Here is a 23,253-nt window from a genome sequence, read left to right as displayed (position 1 = left end):
AAAAGTTACAATTTGGTAGACAGTAAATTTAAAACAAATGTATGTAAGTAATTAGTGACTTTATTAAATTTTGAACTATAACCAGATTAAAATAAAATTTACAATTCGTTTCATAATTGTATTTTCTCTATATAAAAGTAAATTACAAAATCAACATTGAATTTGAATACAATAATATCAAGAAGTTACAAATTATTTATTATAATTTCAATTTTAATATCTATAGTGTCCTCTGTGAAAGATAATGTAAACTATATTCGCAAATTCTGAGCTGTCCAGTCAATTACGTAAATATCAATTTTAAGCTATTTTTTTATTAAGTAATATGATGTAAAAATTTGTAGAAACCTTATTTTGATAATAAATTTGTTTTATTTCAGATTCGAGAAGTATTTTCAGAGTACATTGTGGATGCAGTATAAGCGATCGAATATCTCTACATGAAAGTCTTGTCGTAATAGCTACAGTATAGTCTGTGGCAAGCACAATTTATTGGAGAACACATTCTAATCAAGTGCTATTGGTGAAGGCACGTGTACATGGGTATTACGATTGGCACCTGCCACTGAATAGGTGATAAAATTTCTTTTATACAATGACATTCGTACTCTTTAATAATTTACTTTAATAGTACTGCGTTTAATTCTTTGATATTTTCGTGCGTACAGAACACTAAATGAGCGCAAAACAGACGACCTGATGCAAACGACCGTACCGGTTTTATTAATACTATTTGTAACAATTCGATGAAACAGAGCAGTACATCGAAAAATACTACGTTTCATTGCATGAAAATGACCTCGGAGGCTTCCTTGAGCGATGTGCCAATTGTATCGAGACTGCATAATTTACGCTTAGGACACGAAGACGGTGATGAATCTCAGCAAAATGTAAATGTTGCTGCATCTGGAGAATCATCTTCAGAACCTGTACGAAATATCCAACCCATTGGCAATGTTATCATTTCACGTGCTAGACGAGCGCTCAATTTCGTTTGTGATGAGGATCAACCAACTTCGACAGCAAGAGCTGGAGAATCTTCATCTTCAAATGGAGATAAGTAAGCATTTTAATAAATCGTATATTGTGCAATTTTTTTGTAAATAATAAATTTTATAATAACTATAATTATAACATTGTTATAAATAGTATTTTCATAAGCCTATTGATATTCATTTTTTAGTAGACCTCCAACAAATGTAGCGAATACGCTGCATTTGGAAGGAAGATCTCAAGATACTGTTGCCTTGGAAAGTACATCTACAAATGGACAAGCAACAATAGCTTATAATTGGCAGGGTACAAAGGCTACAATGCGTGAAAGAATTGTTTTCCTTTTCAATAATGAAATATTGTCAGATGTGAGCTTTATAGTGGGAAGGGGAGCACAAAAACAACGTATACCAGCTCATAAACTAGTCCTATCCTCTGGAAGTGCTGTTTTTGATGCAATGTTTAATGGAACACTTGCAACAGCTTCTTCAGAAATAGAAGTACCTGATGTAGAACCTGCTGCTTTTTTGGCAGTGCTTCTTTTTTTATATACAGATGAAATACAAATAGATCCTGAAACTGTGATGACAACATTATATACAGCTAAGAAGTATGCAGTGTCTGCTTTAGAGAAACACTGTGTAGATTATTTGAAAAACAATTTAACCAGTGATAATGCTTTTCTGCTTTTAACGCAAGCTCGACTTTTTGATGAACCACAACTGGCTGCAGTGTGTTTGGATACTATTGATAGATTTACCACGGAAGCTTTAAATGCAGATGGATTTACAGATATTGATATAGATACATTAAAAATTGTTCTGGAAAGAGATACTCTTCGTGTTAGAGAATCTAAAATATTTCAAGCAGTCCTAAGGTATAAAAGTATGAGGTATATGAGGTATATAATATCTAGTGTGTATATATATATATATATGTATATATTTATTTATTTGAAATAGATGGTCAGAAGCAGAATGTATAAGGCATCGTTTACCAGTTACTCCAGAAAATCAACGTCATGTTTTGAGTAGTGCTTTTTCATTGATTCGTTTTCCTCTAATGTCAAAGGAAGAATTTACTGCTGGCCCAGCACAGTCTGGGCTTCTTAAATATTCAGAGGTTGGTATCAACACAATTTAATATATGTTCTAAACCAAAACTACATATTAAAATAACATATTAAAAAAGGGAAAAGGTTTCACTCTAATTGTAATTATAAATAGAAGTAAAAGTCAGAATTATAATATTCTTAGTTTTAGAGAAAAACAGTACAAACCTAATAACATGTTTATGTAATGTTATCTTAATAATGCAGTAATTATTAAAAGTAATAAAATGTTTGTATATGTATAAACAAATTTTTATTGAATACTTCTATTTTAGGTGCTCTCTTTATTTTCGTATTTTATACTAAATCCAAAGCCAGTGGTAGGGTTTCAAACAATGCCTCGTTGTTGCATGACTGGTAAGGAACTGACTGTATGCAGATTTCAACATACCAAAAGTAGATGGGGATATAATGGAACAAGTGACCGTATAAGGTTATTTTTAAAATAGAAATTAAGATAAGATAAAAAAATAAAATGATTTTTTATAACTTAACATTTCGTTTTTTTAGATTTAGCGTTGACAGACGCATATTTCTTATTGGCTATGGAGTGTATGGTGGCATGCACGGACCAGCGATATACGAGACATTAATAGAATTGATACATACTGCTTCTGGAAAAGTAATTGCTTCAAATTCGACAAGTTTTAGCTGTGATGGTTCAAAGTATACTTATCGCTTAATGTTCAAAGAGTTAGCTGAAATTCTATCAAATACAATTTACACTGCATCAGTAACATTAAGAGTTTGTATATGAAAATTTATTATCTTTAATTTATATATGTATTGAATTTTTATATTATAACATTGTTATTGTTTCAGGGCCCTTATTCCCATTATGGTACTAAGGGTTTAAAAACAGTCATAGTGGACACTGATTCAGGAAATGGAAAAATCAAGTTTGAATTTAGCAGTGAGACTGAAGATAACAATGGAACATCTACTGATGAAGGACAAATTCCTGAGCTTATATTTTATACTTAATAACTCATGTACATAACACCGACATTCCTTTTATCAACATCATTGTCTTTCAATACTTATTACATTAAATTGTATTGTATAACAAATATTATATATCAGTTTCTTTGTCAATTATATATTTTATTATAATTGAACGCAGTGCTTTAAATAATGAGCATGTCTATACATTTTTTAAGCTCTGTTTGTACTGCAAATGAAAAGATAATGTTTTAGATCTTATATCTAACTGAAAGTATTGAAAGTGAAATTTATAAATTTCAAAACGGCCTTATTCGGAGAAGAGACTGATTCGTGCCACTGATGTAAAGCTGAAATTGAAGTAAATTACTTATTTTTAATTAATTACCTTAATAGTTAATTTCTTCAAAAATAAGTAATTCTTAGTTACCCGCTAGAACCTGGCATAAATAATTAGTTAAGGATTTTAAGAATAAATAAGTTTTAAACAAACTTGAAAAAGATAGCCATACACTGAATAAGTTACAAATATTAATATTTATGACTAAGAACAATCTATTTTTCTATTCCTTCAAACAATATGTACATGAGTGATGTATTTATACATAGAATAGTTACAATCTTGCGTTAAAAAATAATACATGGATTCTCATTGTCACTGTTCAAAAAATCTTTCTGTGTAATAATTTTTTTCTTTTGGCAAATATATGAAATAATGTAAACTTAAAGTTAATAGACAAGATTGTTAACATTCTGCATGAAAACAATATAATATAGTATAAAGCTTAACGAATATTTTTTAGAGGAAATATTAATAAAAGCATCTATAACTTCGTAGAAAGCAACATATTATCTGTATACATATAGTAATTAAATGGAAGCAATATATCATTATTTTTCTAGTATTCAAATTTAGGAGTTGTAAACATAATACTAAGGAAGATTGATGCATTTCTTGGTCACAATATTAGATAATGAATCTTTCAAGTGTATTCTTTGTATTAATTAACTGCGCAAACTAGTCAAATATGATTTATTTACATTTGCACAATAAAGAAGATGTGTGCGTCGACGCAATATTTTTATTGATAGCATGCAATTAATTATTTATACTTTAATTGTATTCCAAAACAAGGAAGTGCACATATTATTATTAAAAATTGAAATAAACTATTTATTCAATGAATATTTTCGGGAATTCTTCGTTTTCATTAAAACCTAAAATATTTTTGAAATACGATTTAACTTAGTTACATTATTTTGAATTTTAATTTAATTTCGATATTCAGTATGACATATAAGAAAATATTTCTACTAATTTATTTGAAATTTAAATATAAAAATAATGAACTAAAATATAAAAGAAAATGTATTATAAAATCTTTTCCTGCTATTTATAATAAAACAAAATTTTCATATTAAAATTACGATAATTTTATAATATATGTATAAGCATTTATATAATATAATATAGAATATTAAAATAAACGTTAAAGTTAATAGAAAAATTAATGTCATTACTAATTTAGTTACGTAATCTTTTGTTTTTCATATATGTAAAATTAACATGGCAACTTCATCTAATACGCGCAAGTCTGTCAGTGTCATAGCATCTCACGCAACGATAGTACTAAAAAAAAAATGGTAGTAAGTGATTTGTAGTACCGATTAATATTTTTGCGAAATTACTTTAAAATTAATTCACTATTAACCATTTTTATTGTGTATTTATCATAAAATTATAAGTCATGATTAGATTTTATTAAATAATTAGGTATGTGTGACAATGAAGTTCAATTCATTGGCGCTTAATTGGAGATTTATTACTATCAATCATAACCTATAATTTACGTCCTTTATGTGATTTACTTACAACGAAGAAGTGAAGTAGTATAGTAAAATTGTTCTTATTATCCATTTGCTTCGTTTAGTACATTAACAAAACGTTCGAGTGGTGTTAATCGTGTGTATGCGTTGACGTTATGAAAGAGAAGATACTTGATAAGGCTGTACATATTTTATTCCCATGGCTAAAGGAAAATTGAGGGGTTCAGATTCAAATAATAAGGTACGTTTACGAAACGATTTGACTTTATTCCGAGAATTTCTTTAAACTAATACTCTATTTGCAATAAATAGTTAACAGCTTCAAATGCAACCTTTAAAAATGGGGAAACATATACATCAGAGTTTGAAATTAATGAAATACCACCTAGTGCCCGCACATTGCTTACAAAGGGTTATATACAAGATGAAATTAATTCTTATTCAGGTATATTTTTATATTGTATAATATTTTATATTTTTTGTAAAATATATTATATCTATTTTTATAATAATTATTCATATTGGCATATGTTAAATAACTTTCAGGTGCTACTGTTTCAACACGTGGACGTTTTATGACAGAACAAGAAAAGTTACGTTGTCCTAATGAACGACCTTTATATCTTTATATACAGGGTCATTCAAAACATAATGTAGATTGTATGTTATTTTTCTTTTGTCTTTCTTTTTTTTTATTAATTTGTTATTAATTACAAAGTGTTTATCTAAATATTTTTTTTATAGCGGCTATACAAAAAATTAATGAGATTATTAAAACAGAACATCAAAGTTCTCTGAATAGGCCAAGTAGATTTACTAATGCACCACCACCTCTTATGAGTTTACATTCCGGAGTTACATCTGTGGTATGTGTTATTTTTGTACAATTGTAAATATATGTTAATTGTACCTATGTAATGTATATAAACTATATTTTTATTTTTATATCAATAATGTTTATAGGAAAAAATATGTGTTGGTATTGAAAATGCTCCAGAAGGGTTTGATTTAAGAGGTAGAATTATAGGTGCAGGTGGAGCAAATTTATTATATATTAGGGGTGAAACAGGTGCAAATATAACTTTAAGAGGTAGAGGATCACAATTCATTGATCCAGTTTTAGGCACTGAATCTCCAGAACCACTGCATTTGTACATAGAGTAAGATGATTTATACATTTTCTTCTTGATAATTTTAAGTTTATAATGATAGTGTACATTACATGTTTCTTTTATAGGCATCCAAAACCAGAAGCATTACAGAATGCAAAACAGTTAGCAATTAACTTAATTCAAACAATGCAATCTGAATTACAATCATATATACAACAACAACCACCACCAGTACAATCACAGCAAGTTATAGAACAGTCACAAATACCACAAAGTATGAATTAATTATGTTTCTCAAATATTACATATGATTATACATTTTCATTCGTTATCACTTTCATCTTTTATAGCACAATTTCAAACCATGAACATTGGTACTTTGGGACAGCCTAATGTTGTTACTATACAACATCAAGGTAGAGCACATACACTAATAGTTCATGGCTGTTAGAAATTCTGTCTGTAACTGTTGCAAACCATTCTTAACAGATATTATACAACACCCTCAAAGTAGTGTAGTAACTTTGCCAGCAACCATTCTCACTGCTACAGTAGCCGGTGCACCAGGGTCTGGTATAACAGTTCCTCCACCTGGAGTACACATTCCTTCTCATTCTGGACCATTGGTACCACCACCACAAGCACAGGTAAAATATAAATTTTTAAGTGTATTGAATAATTGTTCAATTGAATATTGATGTTATAACTGAATGTTTTATGTGAAGGAGATACAAACGTTTATGCCACCTCCACCAGTTGGACAAGTACAATTAATTGGTCCTCCATCAACAGTAAGTCAAGTGCAATATCAAATTCATCCTGGACAACCACTACAAATTCAAGGAATTCAACCTGGATCACAGTCTTCACCGCAACCTGTAGCGCAAATGTATGTCATGAGTCAGCCACCACCTCAGAGCCCATCTCAACAAAACTTTATTACAAGTAGCAGTGCACCTGTTAGTGGTGCAGTTTCATATGTTTATACACAACCAAATGTACAAAGGCCTTCTACACCACCGCAAGGAATAATCGAAGCCGTCAACGTGAATTTACAACAACCACCTCCAGCGACCCCAATTAATATAACTCAACAACCACCTCCACCCTTATTGCACCTTCATTTTCCACCTCCAAACTTCCCACCAAATCAACCACCACCTCCAGTACCACAAACTTATCAAATACAATACCAGCAAGTGCAAGCACCTGCATCACAGTCTCAAACACAGTTTGTGTTACAACCTGGGGAGCATATTGTTCCACCACAGTTGCAGCAAAACCATGAGCAATCTCAGGCTGTTCCACAGCATATGTTACCTCCACAGTTCGAAGGTCATGCTCCTCAGTTTCATTTACAAGTACCTCCGCCGTCTACGCAAACTTTCTTAGTCCCTAATGCTCAATCGCCCCAACATCCTCAACAACATCCTCTTCCTCCTGGAGGTGAAGTTCAACATCAACAAGAAGGACCAGTGGATCAAGGACCACAACCTCAACCAGTACCACCTCCTCAAATAGTACCACCACCTGCTGCTCAAATGCCAAATTCTATGAACGTTCTTACCAGCATTCCGCCGCCAACACAAGCACCTCCACCACAAAATGCTCCGTGGTTATATCAAGCACAACAATCTCAACAAATGTTGCAATCACAGGGTCAGCTGCAGGTAATGTAGTAATATATTTTTATAGATTGATATGTGTATCATAAAAAACATACAATTTTTATTTTGTAGGTTCAGATGCCACCCGCAAATATACCTCTACACAATGTACCTCCACCGCAAGTTCAAGCGCAAATACAGTATCACGCTCAGCATATGCAATATCAAAATGGTCATATACCCCCTCAAATACATTATACAGTTCAACCACCATCTCAGCAATTTGAACAAAAGCCTGATTCTCCAGAGCAAAAATCTCATGGTGTAAAAAGAAGATTTTCAGATGTTGAAACAAATCCGGTTAGTTGTTAAAATTTGTTCCTCATAAAGTAAATCAATTTTTCCTCATAAAAATTGAAATAAATTCTTCAATATGAATAATAGGAATCATCACCTTATCAATGTGGTCCTCTGCCTGCTCAACGTCATGGAACAGGGTAAGTGAAATCGTTGAAATTTTTATTTATTTATCCTTATTAGTATAGTCCAATCTATTTATATGCATGAAATAAAATTTTCTTGCATTATGCCAGGAAATAAAAGTTTAACAAGCGAATAAAGCAGGTTTAATGAGCTTCAATTATATTTAAATACGTATTTAAAATACAAAATAAACATGTTTATTTATAGTGTCTGATTAATATTAAAGCTGAAAAAGAAATGTAATGTTGAAATATATATAAGTATACGCGTTTAATGTTTGCAATTACATTGTGTATTACTACCAAGTGTGATGGAATCTCTAATTTTGTGAAAGCTGCTTAATAATTCATTGCTTAGATATGAAAATTGTAACTTACATATAGTCAATTTATTTTATATTAGAGTAAGCTTAAATACGTGCATTGCAATAAAATTAAATTTTTTTCAGAAACCTGCTTTGATCAAGATGTACCAAATTCAATAAGTAAGCAGGAAAGTCTTTAGTTGTTCCTTACTCATAAATTTATCATTATAAAAAAGGTAAAAAGATAGGGAAAAGAACATTCAATATTATGGAGTAAGGAACATCAATTTACTTTTACAAGATATAATTTGATAGTAAAAATTTCACATATTCACAATCAAATTATTTAGAAATATTTGTTTCACTTGTAAAAAAATATAAAATTAATGTAAAAATACATCCGAGTAATCAGGATGTGTAAAGTAAATGATTGTGAATATAACTAATTTTTTCACAGAATATTATATTGAAAAATGTATAAATTTGTATATTTCTTCATGTAAACTTTTTTGTAAATACTTATTTTATGGTTAATAGTTTTTGTGTTAAAAATGACGTGATTTATTTTATTATTCCTTAGAGCTTATATAATTATAAAATTTTAATTAAGTTAATAAGTTAAAATTAGAAAATATAATTACAATACTTATAGATTGTACATGAAACAATTGGTAAGAAACTAATATTATAATATTCTGTGTTATTAAGTTATAACACAATCAAATACTTTTTACACAAAGTTTGGTATCATTAACTATGACCTGGAAATACCAGTTTTTAACATTTCAGAAATATCCATGGCTGTGCATCAGGTGATATTTGCTTAAGTTTTGAAATGTTTACCTTATAATCATCAATTGTGAATTAATAATTTGAAACTGAATTGTTTAAGCAGAGAAGGTGATCGACAGCAGCAAGTCTTACATGGTCCATCACCGACAGCTGCGGGCCTACCTCATGGAGATCGAAACAAGCTGCTAATGCCACCTCCACACCCAGGTCTGTAACTAAGAGTATTCAAGATGAAAGAGTGCTGGATACCTTTTGAAAATTAACATAAGTATAATACTTAATAACTAAGAGTAATTCAATGAAATATATTGAATACAATAGTAATATATATTTTTTAAAGCATATGTATTTTAATTTCATTACATAAAATAATTTAATTAATAATTTTTATATTTATATTTTCATTTCAGATGGGTATCTAGCATTGTTTCTCAATACTCTTAGCTTGTAGTACATTAATTACTGTAAATATATTTTTTACTAAACAGTACAAATTTTTCCTTACTCTTAATCCATATGTCTTAGCAATTTGCTTTTTCATGTACTCATTCAAACACTTTGCAGATAGACGTCCAGAATTATCTACAACGTTTATGATACTACGACGTAGATTGCTTTCCATTTGTCTTTATTTGTTATTATTTAGAATTAACAAAACTTTCGCTATATTATATTACATAATTAAAATAGTTAACTTAAGCATCCTAATTTTAATGCTTCTTCATATGTTTTTTATTAAAGTATATATATGTGTTTTCAGATCTCTATGCAATGAAGTGATTTTATATTTCAGTGATTACTTTTAACCAGTATTAACTATAATTATTATCGTTCGTGTTCTGTTGAAATGCATTCTATGTTTTAATGAGTATTTTAAGTTTAACAAGTCGAAATACCATGGACGTATATCTTCGGATCAGACGTCTGAAGCTGAGCATGTGAATACATGGAGTAGCAGCACAGTTGCCTTTGACATTAATGATTCATAGTTTATAAATGATTTAACGTAATTTTTTCTACATATACATGTATCAAATTTACAGAACCAAAATGTTGGGATTTGCTAAGTAATTGTATCTAATTGATTTTATTATTCATTTGCAGTGAATCAAGGAGTAGTTCGATAAACGGATTTAACGAGAAATTTGGATGATGCGGATAAGAATAAATTTGAAAGAACAAATTTTATTTTGCAGATCACGAATTAAATAAACTGTGAACACTAAGAAGCCGCTACAGGAATCATAACATCATAGCTGATACAATGGATATATATTACATGTTTTCAGATACATATAGCGTCATAATCATCATTTATTTTCTTTTATAAGAAATGGTTAATGACATGAAATATTGTAACTTTTTTATGTTATTATATAATTTTATGAAATACGTAGAACACTAAACATTATACATTATTAATTTAAGCAGAAACTAAAAAGCAGTATTAATCGAAAGTTGTAATGATATTTTTAATATAAATAATATATTAATTGGAGTAATAAAAAAAAAGTGAAGTCGTATTTAAAACAAAAAGATATATTTTTACTTTTAGTTTAATTAATTCATAGTCATATTACAATATTTCATTACGTCATTTGCCACATTTAATTTTATAATATATTTTATGTATAGTTGTTCCATACTATTTAATGTATTTTATTTCACTTCATGAATTTTTATTATTTAGGTGAAAAACGCAGCTTGGATCAAAAATCTGCAGGCATAAATACAGGTATATTTAACATTTTTAATTTAATTAATACATTAATTTTTATACCTTTTTACAAATTGAAAAATAGATTGTATTATGTGTATATATTTATCTAATAGGAAATGAACAAAATCCACTTGGAGATTCAATAAACATGCACCCTGGAGGTGGACCACCTTTGCCCCCTTCACTTCCTCCACAGGCACCATGGCAAACACATCATGTTAGAGTTCCATGGGGCAGACCACCACCTATGCCAAGGGATGGAGAACATCAAGGAATGTGTCCTACATTACCTCCAACAAATATGCCGCCACCACAAATTAGACCCAGAGGTATTGATAGTGAATAACGACAGTGTCGATAATTGTATAGTTGTATATGTTTATAAATAAAATCCAAATGATTATAACTCGATTTTAATATAAAACACATGGTGGGCTTTTTAGTATTTATTAAGCATTTATTAATTCAAACTATTTCAAATGATTATTCTTTTTTCTAATTTCTTGAAATAGTTCTTCATTTATTTGTAATTTTGTTTAATTTTTATATTTTAATTTAAAAAATTCCGTATATAATATAATGATTAAATGTTTTCGTAATTATTCAGGACACATTGAAGGTAATCGTTCGCCCGTACAAAATGCGATAATGGAACATCCGTTGAATGTCGAGTATAATCAAATGCCACCATATACGACAAAACCTCCCCCTTATAATTCACACCCATTGATGCAATCCATTTGTAATCCACCGCCACCACCACCGCCACATCATCAGCAGCGACCGCAGCATCCTCCTCAATCAGTGCAACATTATCAGGTGCCAATTTCTCAGACATATCAACCACCGACTTCCTGTCCACCATGGATGAATTGAACATACGATACGATGTGAAGGGAGTTCTTACGTTAGTACCTTAAAGATGGCTGATGCAGTCCGTCCGATTCACACACGGTTCATCAATCCACTTACTGCGAATGTTATTGATTCTGACGGGTATAGCGAACGTAAATGGATGGTATTGCATTATGTTATCTTCATCGAATTGTTCCTTACGATAGTTAATTATAATTTAACTATTCGTTGCGAATGTGTCGCTGCAGAGATGCTGTACTGTAAAAAGTGTGTATACGTTACAAATTATTTATAACGAACGTCTCAAAGGTATAGGTAGCGAATGATAATACTGAATTTATAAATGTCGCGTTACAAGCGAACGATATTCACGTTTACCGAGATAAATACTCGGTTCCATGATACAATGCAAAGATCGTGTGAATCACGATTTGCAAAGGAAATACTATATACAGATGTCGAATGTGATGCGGATGCATATAGCGAGAAATGGTTCTGATTAGTTTCAAGAAATGCTTTTAATATTTACGCACACACATAATCACACGAGGACTTAGGAGTATATTTTTTTGTATCTGTAGTACATAATCCTATTTCGAACACATCATATGGGTCTATTTCTTTTGTTGATCGGTGTATTCTACATATACCGTATAATCTTTATTCATAGATAGTTATAAATGGTGTATGCAAGTTTGTATACAAATGCGAATAAATCGTTGCCTACGATCTTATGAGGCGTTAATATCAAAATCGCGAATGTTTCTTTTGCGTGAAAATTGCCGCGTTTCCTATACGAATCTGCGAGAAATGTAAGTTAATTGATCGCTGTTATAGTACAATTTGATTTAACAATTAAATGAATAGGGTCAATATCACCCTTCATCTACACGTGTGTCTTCGGGAAAAAACGATTTTTCATGCAGTATGATATTTAAACTTTATAATAAGAAGTGTCAAGTTCGAATTTATTAAATTTCGACTAATGTATCTTTTGTCTTGGATTAAGTAATTATTTTTATGATTTAGTTATAGAAATATATTTTCCGATGCAACGTAATTTTTTGAATAAATTAATTTCATCGCAATGAATTCTTGATACTCCGTGTTTTTATTTATATCATTTAAACAATCAAATCAATTATTCCTAAATTAATATTTTTTTATCATTTTTCTACAGAGAAATATTTTCCATTATACATTTTATTGCAATTTATTGCCAAATGGGATAGCACATTGTTCGCATGGTTGCTCAATTGTGCGATATTCTTTATGGTCGTATCAGTCGCACGAAATGACAAGTTACTTCTATCTAGAACGAGTGATCATACCAATGGGAATTGTACTCTGTATAAGATTTCCAGTTGGCGTGTACATTGACCCATGGATACGATAATTTGAGGATGTCCTAGGCCATAATTTACGAAAACGGTCTGGGACAAGATCCATTGAGCATTCGTAGTTGGAACATTTACAAGAAATAAAGTATGTAGTTTATTTCAGACATGTACAGTAAAGTCTATTTTCAAACGATGCTATTACATTAAATTATATTTGCTTCCACTTTGATATACCGATGCGAGTTTTGGAACTATTTCGTTGAGTGTTATTAAATTGTTAATTTTTTAAATAGCAAACGGACTTTAATTAACTTCTGCCGAGGTCAAAGAATATTCCCCAGTTATTTCAGTATTAATTAAAATTCTGATAACGGAGAACCATGTACATATTCGGTTAATTATCGATCACGAGATTCGTTCTTATTATATTTCCTCCATTTCCAGTGGCGGAATATTTCTTTTATATGTATCGCAGTTTCAGCAATTAACCATGGAGTTCCTTCCAAGACTGAAAATTATATCAGAGTGAAATCTAATTTTCCTTTGTAATGATTCTCATTTATTTTAATGGAATCTTAAATTTACTTTACTGATAAAAAGTTCATTCAATGGCTGTTCGATATTGCGTAAAAACTCTCATTTAGATTTAACTAATTTACATGGTTGTTATTACACGTTGGGATTGGTCTGTTCGGTAAAACGTGGAATTAACAAAATTTACCGCTCAATTCAGTCAGCAGATGTTAAAACAGCTTTGTTTTTGCTACCAATCTGCCATCGTTCTAATTAAAGTCGTTAAACGTTCCAATACGATACGTGATCGAATATTGGCCTAGGTTTTCATACTGGACGAAATTCTGTTTAATACAAATCCAATGAAGTCGTACGCTACTGGAATTGCCTGCCATTATACTGGGCGAACAGTGTGTATTAAAAGACATAATAAAATCGAATATCGTAAAATATTGGTACAATAAACAATTAAGATTCTTAGATTTCGCGGGAATAATATATGTCGTTCAAAATAAATCACTCGACATAAGAAATCCAGCTACCAAATAAGTCAATTTCGAATGTTTAATTCGATAAGTTTCAATTAAAAAATAAATCTCGAGAATTTAATGGAAGAAATGAAATTTGAAGAGACTCAGAAATTCTTGCTACTTCTAGCGTGATATATTTTACAACATATTCTACGTCACTATAAAGCGAAGACTATCGTTAGTTATTAATTGTTATTTTCATTACTTTCGAATCATTCGCATCGATAGGAGAATCGAATTCGATTTTTCGTAAATTATTCGTGAAAGAGCGTGGCTCACTTCAACGTTTAATTGCCCCTTTTCCCATAGCAGACGTAACCAATTACTCCGAATAACAAATTGAACTGTTTTTTAAATCCGGGAAATGTTCAAATCGGTTTATGCCACTTTTTAGCTATGTCCCAGGTTTGTCCGTCATCGTCGCATCAATTGGTCGCAGCTGCGATGGCTTTTCGTCGTGCTCGACGTAAATTTCCGAAAAATTTTGGCCTTTATTGTAACTCGGAGGAAACCACGAAGTCTGAGAAGGTAACTGTCTCATTCATGTTCTAGAATTTGTTTCAATTTTCACGTTTGTAGTATATTACATTGGGGCAAATTATAAATTGAATTTTATTCTTTGATGAACGATTAAAATACATAAAGTGCATTTGTCATATGTCACATCTCTTTGCTGCCTAACAATATTTTGATGATTTCAAAATAAAACATGGAGGAGTATGATACTTATATTTTCAATATATTTTATTTATCACGAATACACCTTTATTGTTAAAAGCAGGATTATTATTGTGAATGTAAGATAGATTAGATTCGAGGTCTTTTATATATTTTGGTTGACGTGATTACATAGTCATTTTTGAGTGTCGAAAATGAGAAGAGCTATATAGACAATAAAATAGCAGTTTAGCTGTAGAAGCTACTAGGTCTTGAGATTTGGTTCTGTTATTGGCGATAAGGCAGCAATGCAGTCCTAGGTATGTCTGAGTCTTTAGGTATTAGACTATTGTGCGCGAAGAGCTTCAAAACCTTCTTAACGACGTTGCTTTCGCTAAAATTGTTATCTTTAACGATGTCTGGGATCAGACTGAAAGCGTCAGTGGAAACGAGGAGCCAAACGATCAAGAGAATTTGCCATTCCCATCGAGAAACAGTTTAATCGCGAAACCAAATCGCGTGGAGAGGAAGGCAGTCTTGAACAACGAGAGCGGAGAAAGTGGTTCGATCAACGAAAACTTACTTCAGAAACCAATAATCTGTAGCTGTTGCCGTAAACGTAACAATCAATGCAATGCTGGAGATACACTCGACACCGTCCCAAGTAAAGAATACAACGGAGTCGCACAGAAAAATGAATTTCCCAAATCGGAGCAAGTAGAAAGGTATGACGAATTTTCCACCGGCATGCATACGATAGAACGAATTTAAGCGAAATGTACTGCAATCACAGCGAGAATATTAAATTTTCATTCGATCTTAATATTTCACGTTAATATAGATTTAATATTTAATGGCAGCAGTGACAGTGGAGAAACGACTCTGTTTCACGATACATCTAGCGTTTTAAATTTTTAACAGAATTTCATTATTACGTCAGAATTTACGCTCTTACAAAGTTGCACTCTTTAAAAGGTTTCTCTTGTTCACTTTTCTTTTCCACTATATTTTCAGAATATTTATATTCACTTAAAGATTCAGTTTCTACTAGATATTATATATAATTGCATCATACGTTCGATACGATGAGAAGTTTGCTTTTCCCAGTTGCGACTCGAAGGTTACCCGAAGTTTCATAACGGAATCGAGAAATACTAGTCGTTCCCGTGGTTCATATTTCTATTCCCGAAGACGAAGCCCGAAAGAAACTTCTGTCAAATTGGATTCCGTTAATCTTCTCTACAACCAAGACCAGAACGAAGCGGACAACGGTAAAACTAGTGGTTCGTTCGAGAAACGAAGTGAGTGGAAGTTCGATACGTGTTCGTGAACCAAGATCGCAGTGGACGCAAATTATCGCGATAATTTTGCCACGTTTAGACTGCAACAGAGACGATCACGATTGTAATGTTGGCGGAAGGGGTTGCAAGTCGGTTCATCGAAATTCGCGGTGCACGTTCGTTCCGCAGAAAGGTAACTCGTCGTCCTCAAGTATTTCCCGCGCTTGCAATTCCCAATGCGCAAAACATTCGGCTCTCGATCTTCTACGACCTTGTCGGGATTGTTATCGTCAAAGTCGTTATCATTGTTGCCAGTCTCACGATCACTGCCATCATCGTTGCGACAACGAGCACAACAGGTTAGTAGATTAAAATTCACAACTATCCAGAACTGTCTACTTTGCTATTAACCCTTTGCACCCGAGAGGTGATCTTCAGTCACCATTTCATAAAATTTGGAAGATCGATATTAATTAATATATCAAATTTATTAAAATGTAACAGTGTGCAAGGTATCGAAATCAAATAACTCTATAATTCTATTATTATACAATTCTTTAGTTACTGCTCAAAAAATTATCGTCAGTTTTTTAGTAAAGAATCTTTGAATTTCTACTCTTCTCTAGCCAAAAAATCGTCGAGTGCAAAGGGTTAAATCTAATAAAAAGTTGTAGCTAGTGTTAAATTTTTATAATAATTTTTAATATAAGAGCTACGAATCGAATATACGAAATATTTTCTTACGAGCCTACACTTGGACGAAATGCAATTTATTTTCTTTACTTAATTTAGTAATTACTATATTCCCTTGGTACATTATGGATCAGAAAGTTTGTTTGTTCTTTGAAATCAACGGTGCATCAGATTGTGTTACAAATGAATAGTGAATTATGAAATAAATAAAAGTGCATATCTACAAATCATACAATTAGAGTACATACATAGAGTACATAATTTTTACTATTAGACATTAAAAAATTTGGATTATTTTTGTTTAAATTTTTGTCAACAGCTACTCTTCAAAGGAAAAACATCTCGCGTCAGACACTTGTCTCTGCTCCTCGAATTCCAATAATCACAGAAGCTGCTGTTACAAAGATCATACCACACGTGAATCGATCTGCAATCACAGCTGTTGTACGAAAAATTCAGAAAAGATCTCGACGGTGCAGGAGCAAAACGACGAGGAGCTCGACGATTCCGTGGGTACGATCAATCACAAGGACTCTTTGTGCATTTTGGTGGAAAAGTACAAAACCAATAAAAAGTGCAAGCACAAGACATATTTCGGTGGAACTGAATTCTCGGATGAACGAGCCAAAGACGAATGCGCTAAATCGTACACCTCGGAAACCAACGGTCAACTGGATGAAGTGAACACGAAACAGGGAGAAAGATATTCGAACAACGACAACTGTCGTTTTCGAGACAACCGTGTGTCAATTGGAAGAACGTGCAGACACGGCTGCGGACAGATCTTCAGGGAAGGGGACTGCAATCAATTCAAAAACCTAAAGTCCCGTTTAATAAAAACTGGTACCTGCTGTTCAGCAAAGGGCACACCGTGGAGACATACGTTTTAGCTTGGGAAAAAGAGTCTACTAAGAGTCTACCAAGTTTTTGTTATTTTATTATTCTTAGTTCACTCGTTTGTTAGGTACTTTCTTTTCTAAATATTTTACAGTAACCAACTGCTGTAGGTGTACTTTATCGCTCCTTATTGGTGATGATTTATCGAGAAATTTGAGTTTAGTAGAGAAGCTACAAAAATTACGTACATATATTACTAATGTCTTTGTAAGAAGACGCTTTATATATTTAAAAAATTTTCATTAAAGCCACCATAAAGTTTTCAGCAAACGAATTTTTATTCTAATTTTCATTTTCGCCTTAGAAAGGGTGTACAAAAAAATAACGGCCAGACAGAAATTCAATTTCAAGGTTTGCGTACCCGCCGTTCTTCCAAAAGCTTATTTTTTAAAATATATTGCGCTAATAAAGTTAATAAACTTATTTTGGAAGTATATTGCTTTAATAAAGTTAATAAACGAGCGCATTTATATCATTCCGCTACAACGTGCGCTGTGCCGCCAGCCTCTTGGGCATCATTTGGCCCCTCTTCCGTCTTTTCCTTTTCCTATTCCGCTTTCATCTCCTTTTGCTCCTCCTCACCTTCCTCCGGCTCTTCCTCTTGTGCTTTCTCTTCTTCACCCTCCCTTGCTTCCTCTTCTTTCTCCTCTTTTTCCCTTTCTTCCTGTTCTACTTCCTCTTCTTCTTCTTCATCTTCCTCTTCTTTCCTCTGCTCTTCCTCACCTTTTTTCGTTTCGTACACTGTAAAAATTTCATTAACAACTGGTATACATGGTAGTGATATTCATAGTATCCAATTGTTAATACCTGTTTCATCTTTCTCGACGTGATCCTCAAATTCTGAATCTGTTGGACGCTCTGATTCGATTTCCGATTGCAATTCCGGACTCGTGGTTGATTGTTCCAGCGTAATTTCAGTCTCTGTCGCTTCTCCTTCCGTTTCTTCCCCTTCTGTTAATTGTTCTTCCCTGTCTTCCGTTTTGAGTTTTATTTCCGGGTCTACCGGGCGATATTTAGGTTTCAGTTTCAAGACTGGAGTAGAGGGTACATCTTCCACTTCACCTGTTTAAATAAATTTTTCAGTTCTTCCTTATACTTGTCGTTCATCATTTATATTTGACTTAAATAAGAATTTGAAATACTGCTAGTGATCTATTAGAATAGTCATTTTACGAGTAAAATTTTGCAGTTACTTTTGTCTTCCTGTTCCTCGTCACCTTCTTCGTATTCACCATGCTCGAAGTGACCTGATAAGAATTTGTATTATTATTGTCATTTATATATGTATAATTAAAACATAATTACATTTTCTTTCACATTGAATATTATTAACTGAGGATATTAATAGTAGAGAATGTACATCTTCACGTTGTTTTTAAATTAGTGAAATAGAAGTACCTTCTTTTTTTAAACGCGTTACTCGCAACTTTTCTTTGAAAGAAACTTGAAATTTTGTACTCTCGGCTATTATTTCATCCCTGGTGCCATATTCAACAGGAATATTGCCACTCATAGTCACTTTTTTAAAAATTCTCTGATGCAGCTTATCGATAACGGCATCAGCGACCATCGTCTTCGTCGATTCCAATTGTTGCACGTCGTAGCAATGTCTCCTTGCACGATACATTTTGTAAGCTTTCTATCAATTGAAATAGAGCTAGTTTGAATTATTTTAGAAAGCAACAAAGAGTTAAATCCGCTTTATAATTTTATGATAAAATATTATTTTATTCACGCTCTATTTTTCACATTTTGTTACCCGAAATCATTCCCTTTCCAATTACACTGTCAGTTCATTTTTGCTATTCAATCTGTGTCATTCCTCGATTAAATTTAACGGCAAATCCAAATCAGAAATATAAATTTGATAATTTTATTAAAACGATCGTTAGCATCATCTATACTCGTAGATATCGTTACTTGAATAATCGATGCAGCCTCGTTGGCCTTCTCCAATGTCAATCCAGAGTCTTCGTACATCATTTCCATCCAAGCGACCGCTTGAACGGCTTCCACGGGTTCTAGTATGCGTTCATCCTTCTTAAGAGGCTCTTCTTCTGCCTCCGCTGTGAACATCCACGATATCGGATCTTTTAAAGTATCCAAAATTTACCCCAAACTCAACACGTTCATGCAATTACGATCTTACGGACGCCCATCTTCTGATTTCTTCTAGTGTAGTATCCGCGATAGGCAAACTACGCGTGATGATAAATAAATTATCATTATTAACACCGTATTCAAACGGGAAACATTACTTTCACGAGTCTTGTGGCCTTAGAAATTTCTGCAGCTGTGGCACCAGCCTTTTTCAGGATATCCAAAGTGTTTGTTACTGCTCTCTGCCATTGCACCTTTCCTTGAGCTTCGTTTAAAACCATTCTCTCGTAATGGCCACGAAACGCTGCCTAATTTCGAATGAAATTCAGAATAAATCTTAGGAAAATATTTTCTATTCAGTCACTTACTTGTATCACTATAGCAGCGCGCTCTGCGTCCCCTCGTGTAGCCCCCGTTGCTTCCAGAATACTTCGTATCGAGATCATGGACTGGTCGTCGAAAGTTGGATCTGCAAACGATTTACAGAAAATTAAAATGCAACCGATACGATTTTCCAGTAATGTAATACAAGCTAATATGAACAAATAATTTTCTGTTACAATCTATAATGGAATATATATTATAAAGATTTTAGATTTACAGATTTATAATCATAAATTGTATCTTAGGTTGAAATTTAATTCTATATTGTTACGAATATATATAAACCCATTGCGTGACATAATTTAAATAAAATTACAGTATAACTTTATTTTATGTAGTTAAATTATCGTTTTCTTTCTTTCAACCCCTATATACACCATCATTCGCATTAATCATTTTAATCCAGACTCGTAAACACAGTTTGCTTTAAGGGCCCACTAAAACTTGTATTAATAACAATTGCTACTAACGAGTAATGTCATATCTTTATTTCGCCTCGTTTTATAACCCTGCTCTCGAATAAAATGACTAACTTAAAATAATAACGTTTACTAGGTCTTTTTACGATTCATTCACGGGTTCCCCTACCTTCGCATATCTGTACCGGTTGCGTGTCAACGGCGTCCAGGTACTCTCGGAATGCTTTCTGAAAAGAACGAAGGTAGAGAAGAAAAGGTTGCATATAAGGCGGAAAGGGAGGGTAGAGGCAAGAAGGGTTGGCTGGAAATATCGCGTGGACATGGATAAACGGTCAGCACGCGACAATAAAACTTACTTGGATCCGTGGAGCCGCGACAGCGATCTGCTCCAAAGTGAAACCAGCCTGGTAAAGTATGCACAAAATGGCCTGGCTCCCGAGTAGTATGTTGTTTACGACTTTGACCGCAACTGGAAAGATAGTTTGGCTTTTATGGCGGTCGACTTGTACCGAAAATTAAAAAGAAAAAGGAAGAAAGGAAGAAAAACGATAACGTTTCTTGGCAATCGTTCTGGCGCGAGAAGGAACAGGATCCATTGATAAAATGAAATGTACTTTTCGTGTTTTCACGTGTGATCAGGAGCGTGTCCACGTATTCGGCGATAAAGGCGATTAGGTCGGCTGGCTGCGAGCGGAGAACCTGTTTACGATTATAAAATCAAGAATTGACCATTAACACGATATCAGAGATTAAATCGTGTTTTATGGACATTGATAACGAAACGTTTATCGTGCAGTCTGTTTGCGTACGTGTTATTTATACGAACAGTTAATGGTTCGCGTTTAAACGATGTCCTTATTATGCGGTATTGAAATATTTCGAAACATAAGTACGAAAACTATAAAGATAGAAAACATATGTATTTTGTAAGTTAATAAATAAATAACGGGAAGATATAAGATTGGAAGCATTGGAGATATCCCTGGAGAGATTTCGAATAGAAAATAAAAAATTAGGAATTTCGGAAATTAAAAAATAATATTTAGTCTCGCCGTATGCATTTAAAATGGCGGATCTAAGCTTCAAGTAAACTTCATTAAAATTTGCCGCAAATTCAAATTTTCATAAAGGATAATAAAATGGGGTGCCGGTTCATTGAAATTTTAATGAACCTGGGAATTGGATTTGAAGAGGGAGAAAGAGAAATTATTTGTTTAACGCAAGCACGTACATATGTTTCGAATTATTTAACCTCGAAATATCCTTCAAATTTTACTCGATCGATAAATATCATACAAAATCACAGTGTTTTTTCATATATATCACGAACACTTACTTCTCGCGAAATGTCAGTGCACAATTCACGTAACCCTTCCGGCACCTTGTATATATGCTTAGCACCATGCTTTTGTAGCAGCACGTCCATTTTTCAAATTTATCCAGCGACCAAGCGTTAAAAGGAATCGAGTTCCGCGTTGACAAACGGATTTCCTATAAACCAGCACGTTTTAGGCGTTGTACTCGATTTTCCAGTCGTTGTACGAGGCCAAATAAAATTCTCTTTTGTTTTGCAAATCGCATGGCAGCTGCATTCAATTCGTGCCTTAAATATCCGGCGTGATCGTGATGTTGACCTGCCAATGGTCCCAGTCTGATCCACTTGATTCAGCAGAAAGAATACTGTCCGCTTTTTTAGGTTACTTTGCGTTTCGCAATGCGGCACTGACGTTTGTCCAGAATTTTCCTCGAGAAATCGAATCATTCTCGATTAGTCTGTTAGCGTTTACCATTGAGTTGATAAATTTTTTGAGACTCGCTCGCTATTTCATTTTAGGCAACAGATATTCGTTTTTAGCGATGAAATCGAATCGTTCTACGTATTCTAGCGAGCGCAATCATCGCGATGACTGTGGCGAGGCATCACTAGCGAACCAACACACGATACACGGATTTACACGTATTCAGGTAGGCATACTGCACACGTGACACAACAGGAGTACGGATTCGCGTGTGGAGTTACGCAATTGCAATCTGTCTTGCGCAACTAATTTCGAATCATCTTCGAACAACTTCATTCGGAATTAATAACTCCTATGGAAATGGCGGTACACGCGATAAACATCTGCTTCCATTGTAGACAAACAGTATCAGTCAATGTTATATTGCCTCCTATATTATAAACTCATGTTCAATTTCTATTTTACGATGGATTTATTTGCGGTGGAATTTTGTTCGGATTACGCATACGATATAAAATGAGAAAAAGGAACAAGTTTGGTGTTATATTGGGTTGGCAACTAAGTGATTGCGGATTTTGTCAATAGATAGCTTTTGCACGTTCTTTTGTTTTGTCAACGTGTTCAAGGCACCTAACTTATATTGTTTTCTTGTTGTTTGGACTTCCGCCTTTAATTTAGTTGAAAAATTGTATCGATTAGTTATTTAGTTTCGTTTTTATCCCAATTTAAAAATGGAAGAACAAGACGCGCATTTCGGACATATTTTACTGTTTTATTTCCGAAAAGGCAAGAACGCATCGCAAGCACGCAAGAAGTTACGTGCCGTAAATGGGAACGAAGCCTTGAAAGAAAGACAGTGTCAAAATTGGTTTGCCAAATTTCATTCTGCTGATTTTTCACTGAAAAATGCGCAACAATCTGGCCGTCCAGTTGAAGTCGACGAGACCCATATCAA

At 32.9% G+C, this 23,253-nt stretch overlaps 4 protein-coding genes across 8 annotated transcripts; 3 read left to right on the top strand and 1 right to left on the bottom strand.

The window, feature by feature from the left end:
• Nucleotides 1-260: 260 nt before the first annotated feature.
• LOC108554501 (BTB/POZ domain-containing protein 1) lies at nucleotides 261-3,105 on the top strand. Of its 2 annotated transcripts, none has more exons than XM_017909802.1 (8): nucleotides 261-287; nucleotides 381-573; nucleotides 669-1,060; nucleotides 1,184-1,870; nucleotides 1,956-2,115; nucleotides 2,380-2,537; nucleotides 2,615-2,726; nucleotides 2,927-3,105. In XM_017909802.1, exons 3-8 carry the CDS (start codon nucleotides 747-749, stop codon nucleotides 3,086-3,088), a joined length of 1,593 nt encoding a protein of 530 aa, XP_017765291.1. In that variant the 5' UTR covers nucleotides 261-287; nucleotides 381-573; nucleotides 669-746; the 3' UTR covers nucleotides 3,089-3,105. The 2 variants fall into 2 exon arrangements, with proteins under 2 accessions (XP_017765291.1, XP_017765290.1); XM_017909801.1 differs by having other exon boundaries at nucleotides 2,615-2,849.
• Nucleotides 3,106-4,639: 1,534 nt separating this feature from the next.
• On the top strand, nucleotides 4,640-12,633 carry LOC108554503 (extensin). 4 transcript variants are annotated; one of them, XM_017909804.1, is made up of 16 exons: nucleotides 4,640-4,693; nucleotides 4,978-5,114; nucleotides 5,186-5,318; nucleotides 5,420-5,533; nucleotides 5,618-5,739; nucleotides 5,837-6,033; nucleotides 6,111-6,259; nucleotides 6,336-6,401; nucleotides 6,475-6,632; nucleotides 6,711-7,655; nucleotides 7,725-7,952; nucleotides 8,037-8,089; nucleotides 9,275-9,378; nucleotides 10,862-10,906; nucleotides 11,005-11,220; nucleotides 11,499-12,633. In XM_017909804.1, exons 2-16 carry the CDS (start codon nucleotides 5,073-5,075, stop codon nucleotides 11,765-11,767), a joined length of 2,841 nt encoding a protein of 946 aa, XP_017765293.1. In that variant the 5' UTR covers nucleotides 4,640-4,693; nucleotides 4,978-5,072; the 3' UTR covers nucleotides 11,768-12,633. The 4 variants fall into 4 exon arrangements, with proteins under 4 accessions (XP_017765293.1, XP_017765297.1, XP_017765296.1 ...); XM_017909805.1 differs by lacking the exon at nucleotides 4,640-4,693 and adding an exon at nucleotides 4,803-4,820; XM_017909808.1 differs by lacking the exon at nucleotides 6,336-6,401 and having other exon boundaries at nucleotides 6,538-6,632.
• Nucleotides 12,634-14,525: 1,892 nt separating this feature from the next.
• On the top strand, nucleotides 14,526-18,243 carry LOC108554502 (uncharacterized). Its single transcript, XM_017909803.1, has 5 exons — nucleotides 14,526-14,657; nucleotides 15,216-15,511; nucleotides 15,894-16,087; nucleotides 16,167-16,425; nucleotides 17,079-18,243. Exons 1-5 carry the CDS (start codon nucleotides 14,526-14,528, stop codon nucleotides 17,647-17,649), a joined length of 1,452 nt encoding a protein of 483 aa, XP_017765292.1. The 3' UTR covers nucleotides 17,650-18,243.
• A 92-nt stretch (nucleotides 18,244-18,335) lies between these two features.
• On the bottom strand, nucleotides 18,336-21,985 carry LOC108554499 (uncharacterized; the record flags this gene model as incomplete). Its single annotated transcript, XM_017909799.1, has 11 exons — nucleotides 21,896-21,985; nucleotides 21,174-21,258; nucleotides 20,916-21,028; nucleotides 20,729-20,786; nucleotides 20,125-20,225; nucleotides 19,903-20,064; nucleotides 19,577-19,765; nucleotides 19,055-19,295; nucleotides 18,850-18,903; nucleotides 18,464-18,718; nucleotides 18,336-18,397 (listed from the first exon to the last, which is right to left on the bottom strand). Coding segments are annotated over exons 1-11 (1,410 nt in total), but the record flags the coding sequence as incomplete, so codon positions are not given.
• Between the last annotated feature and the right edge of the window lie 1,268 nt (nucleotides 21,986-23,253).

The sequence above is a fragment of the Eufriesea mexicana genome, unplaced genomic scaffold (genome assembly GCF_001483705.2).
Source record: "Eufriesea mexicana isolate 0111107269 unplaced genomic scaffold, ASM148370v2 scaffold24489, whole genome shotgun sequence".
NCBI lineage: Eukaryota > Metazoa > Arthropoda > Insecta > Hymenoptera > Apidae > Eufriesea > Eufriesea mexicana.
This window is presented reverse-complemented; position numbering and strand designations above follow the sequence as displayed.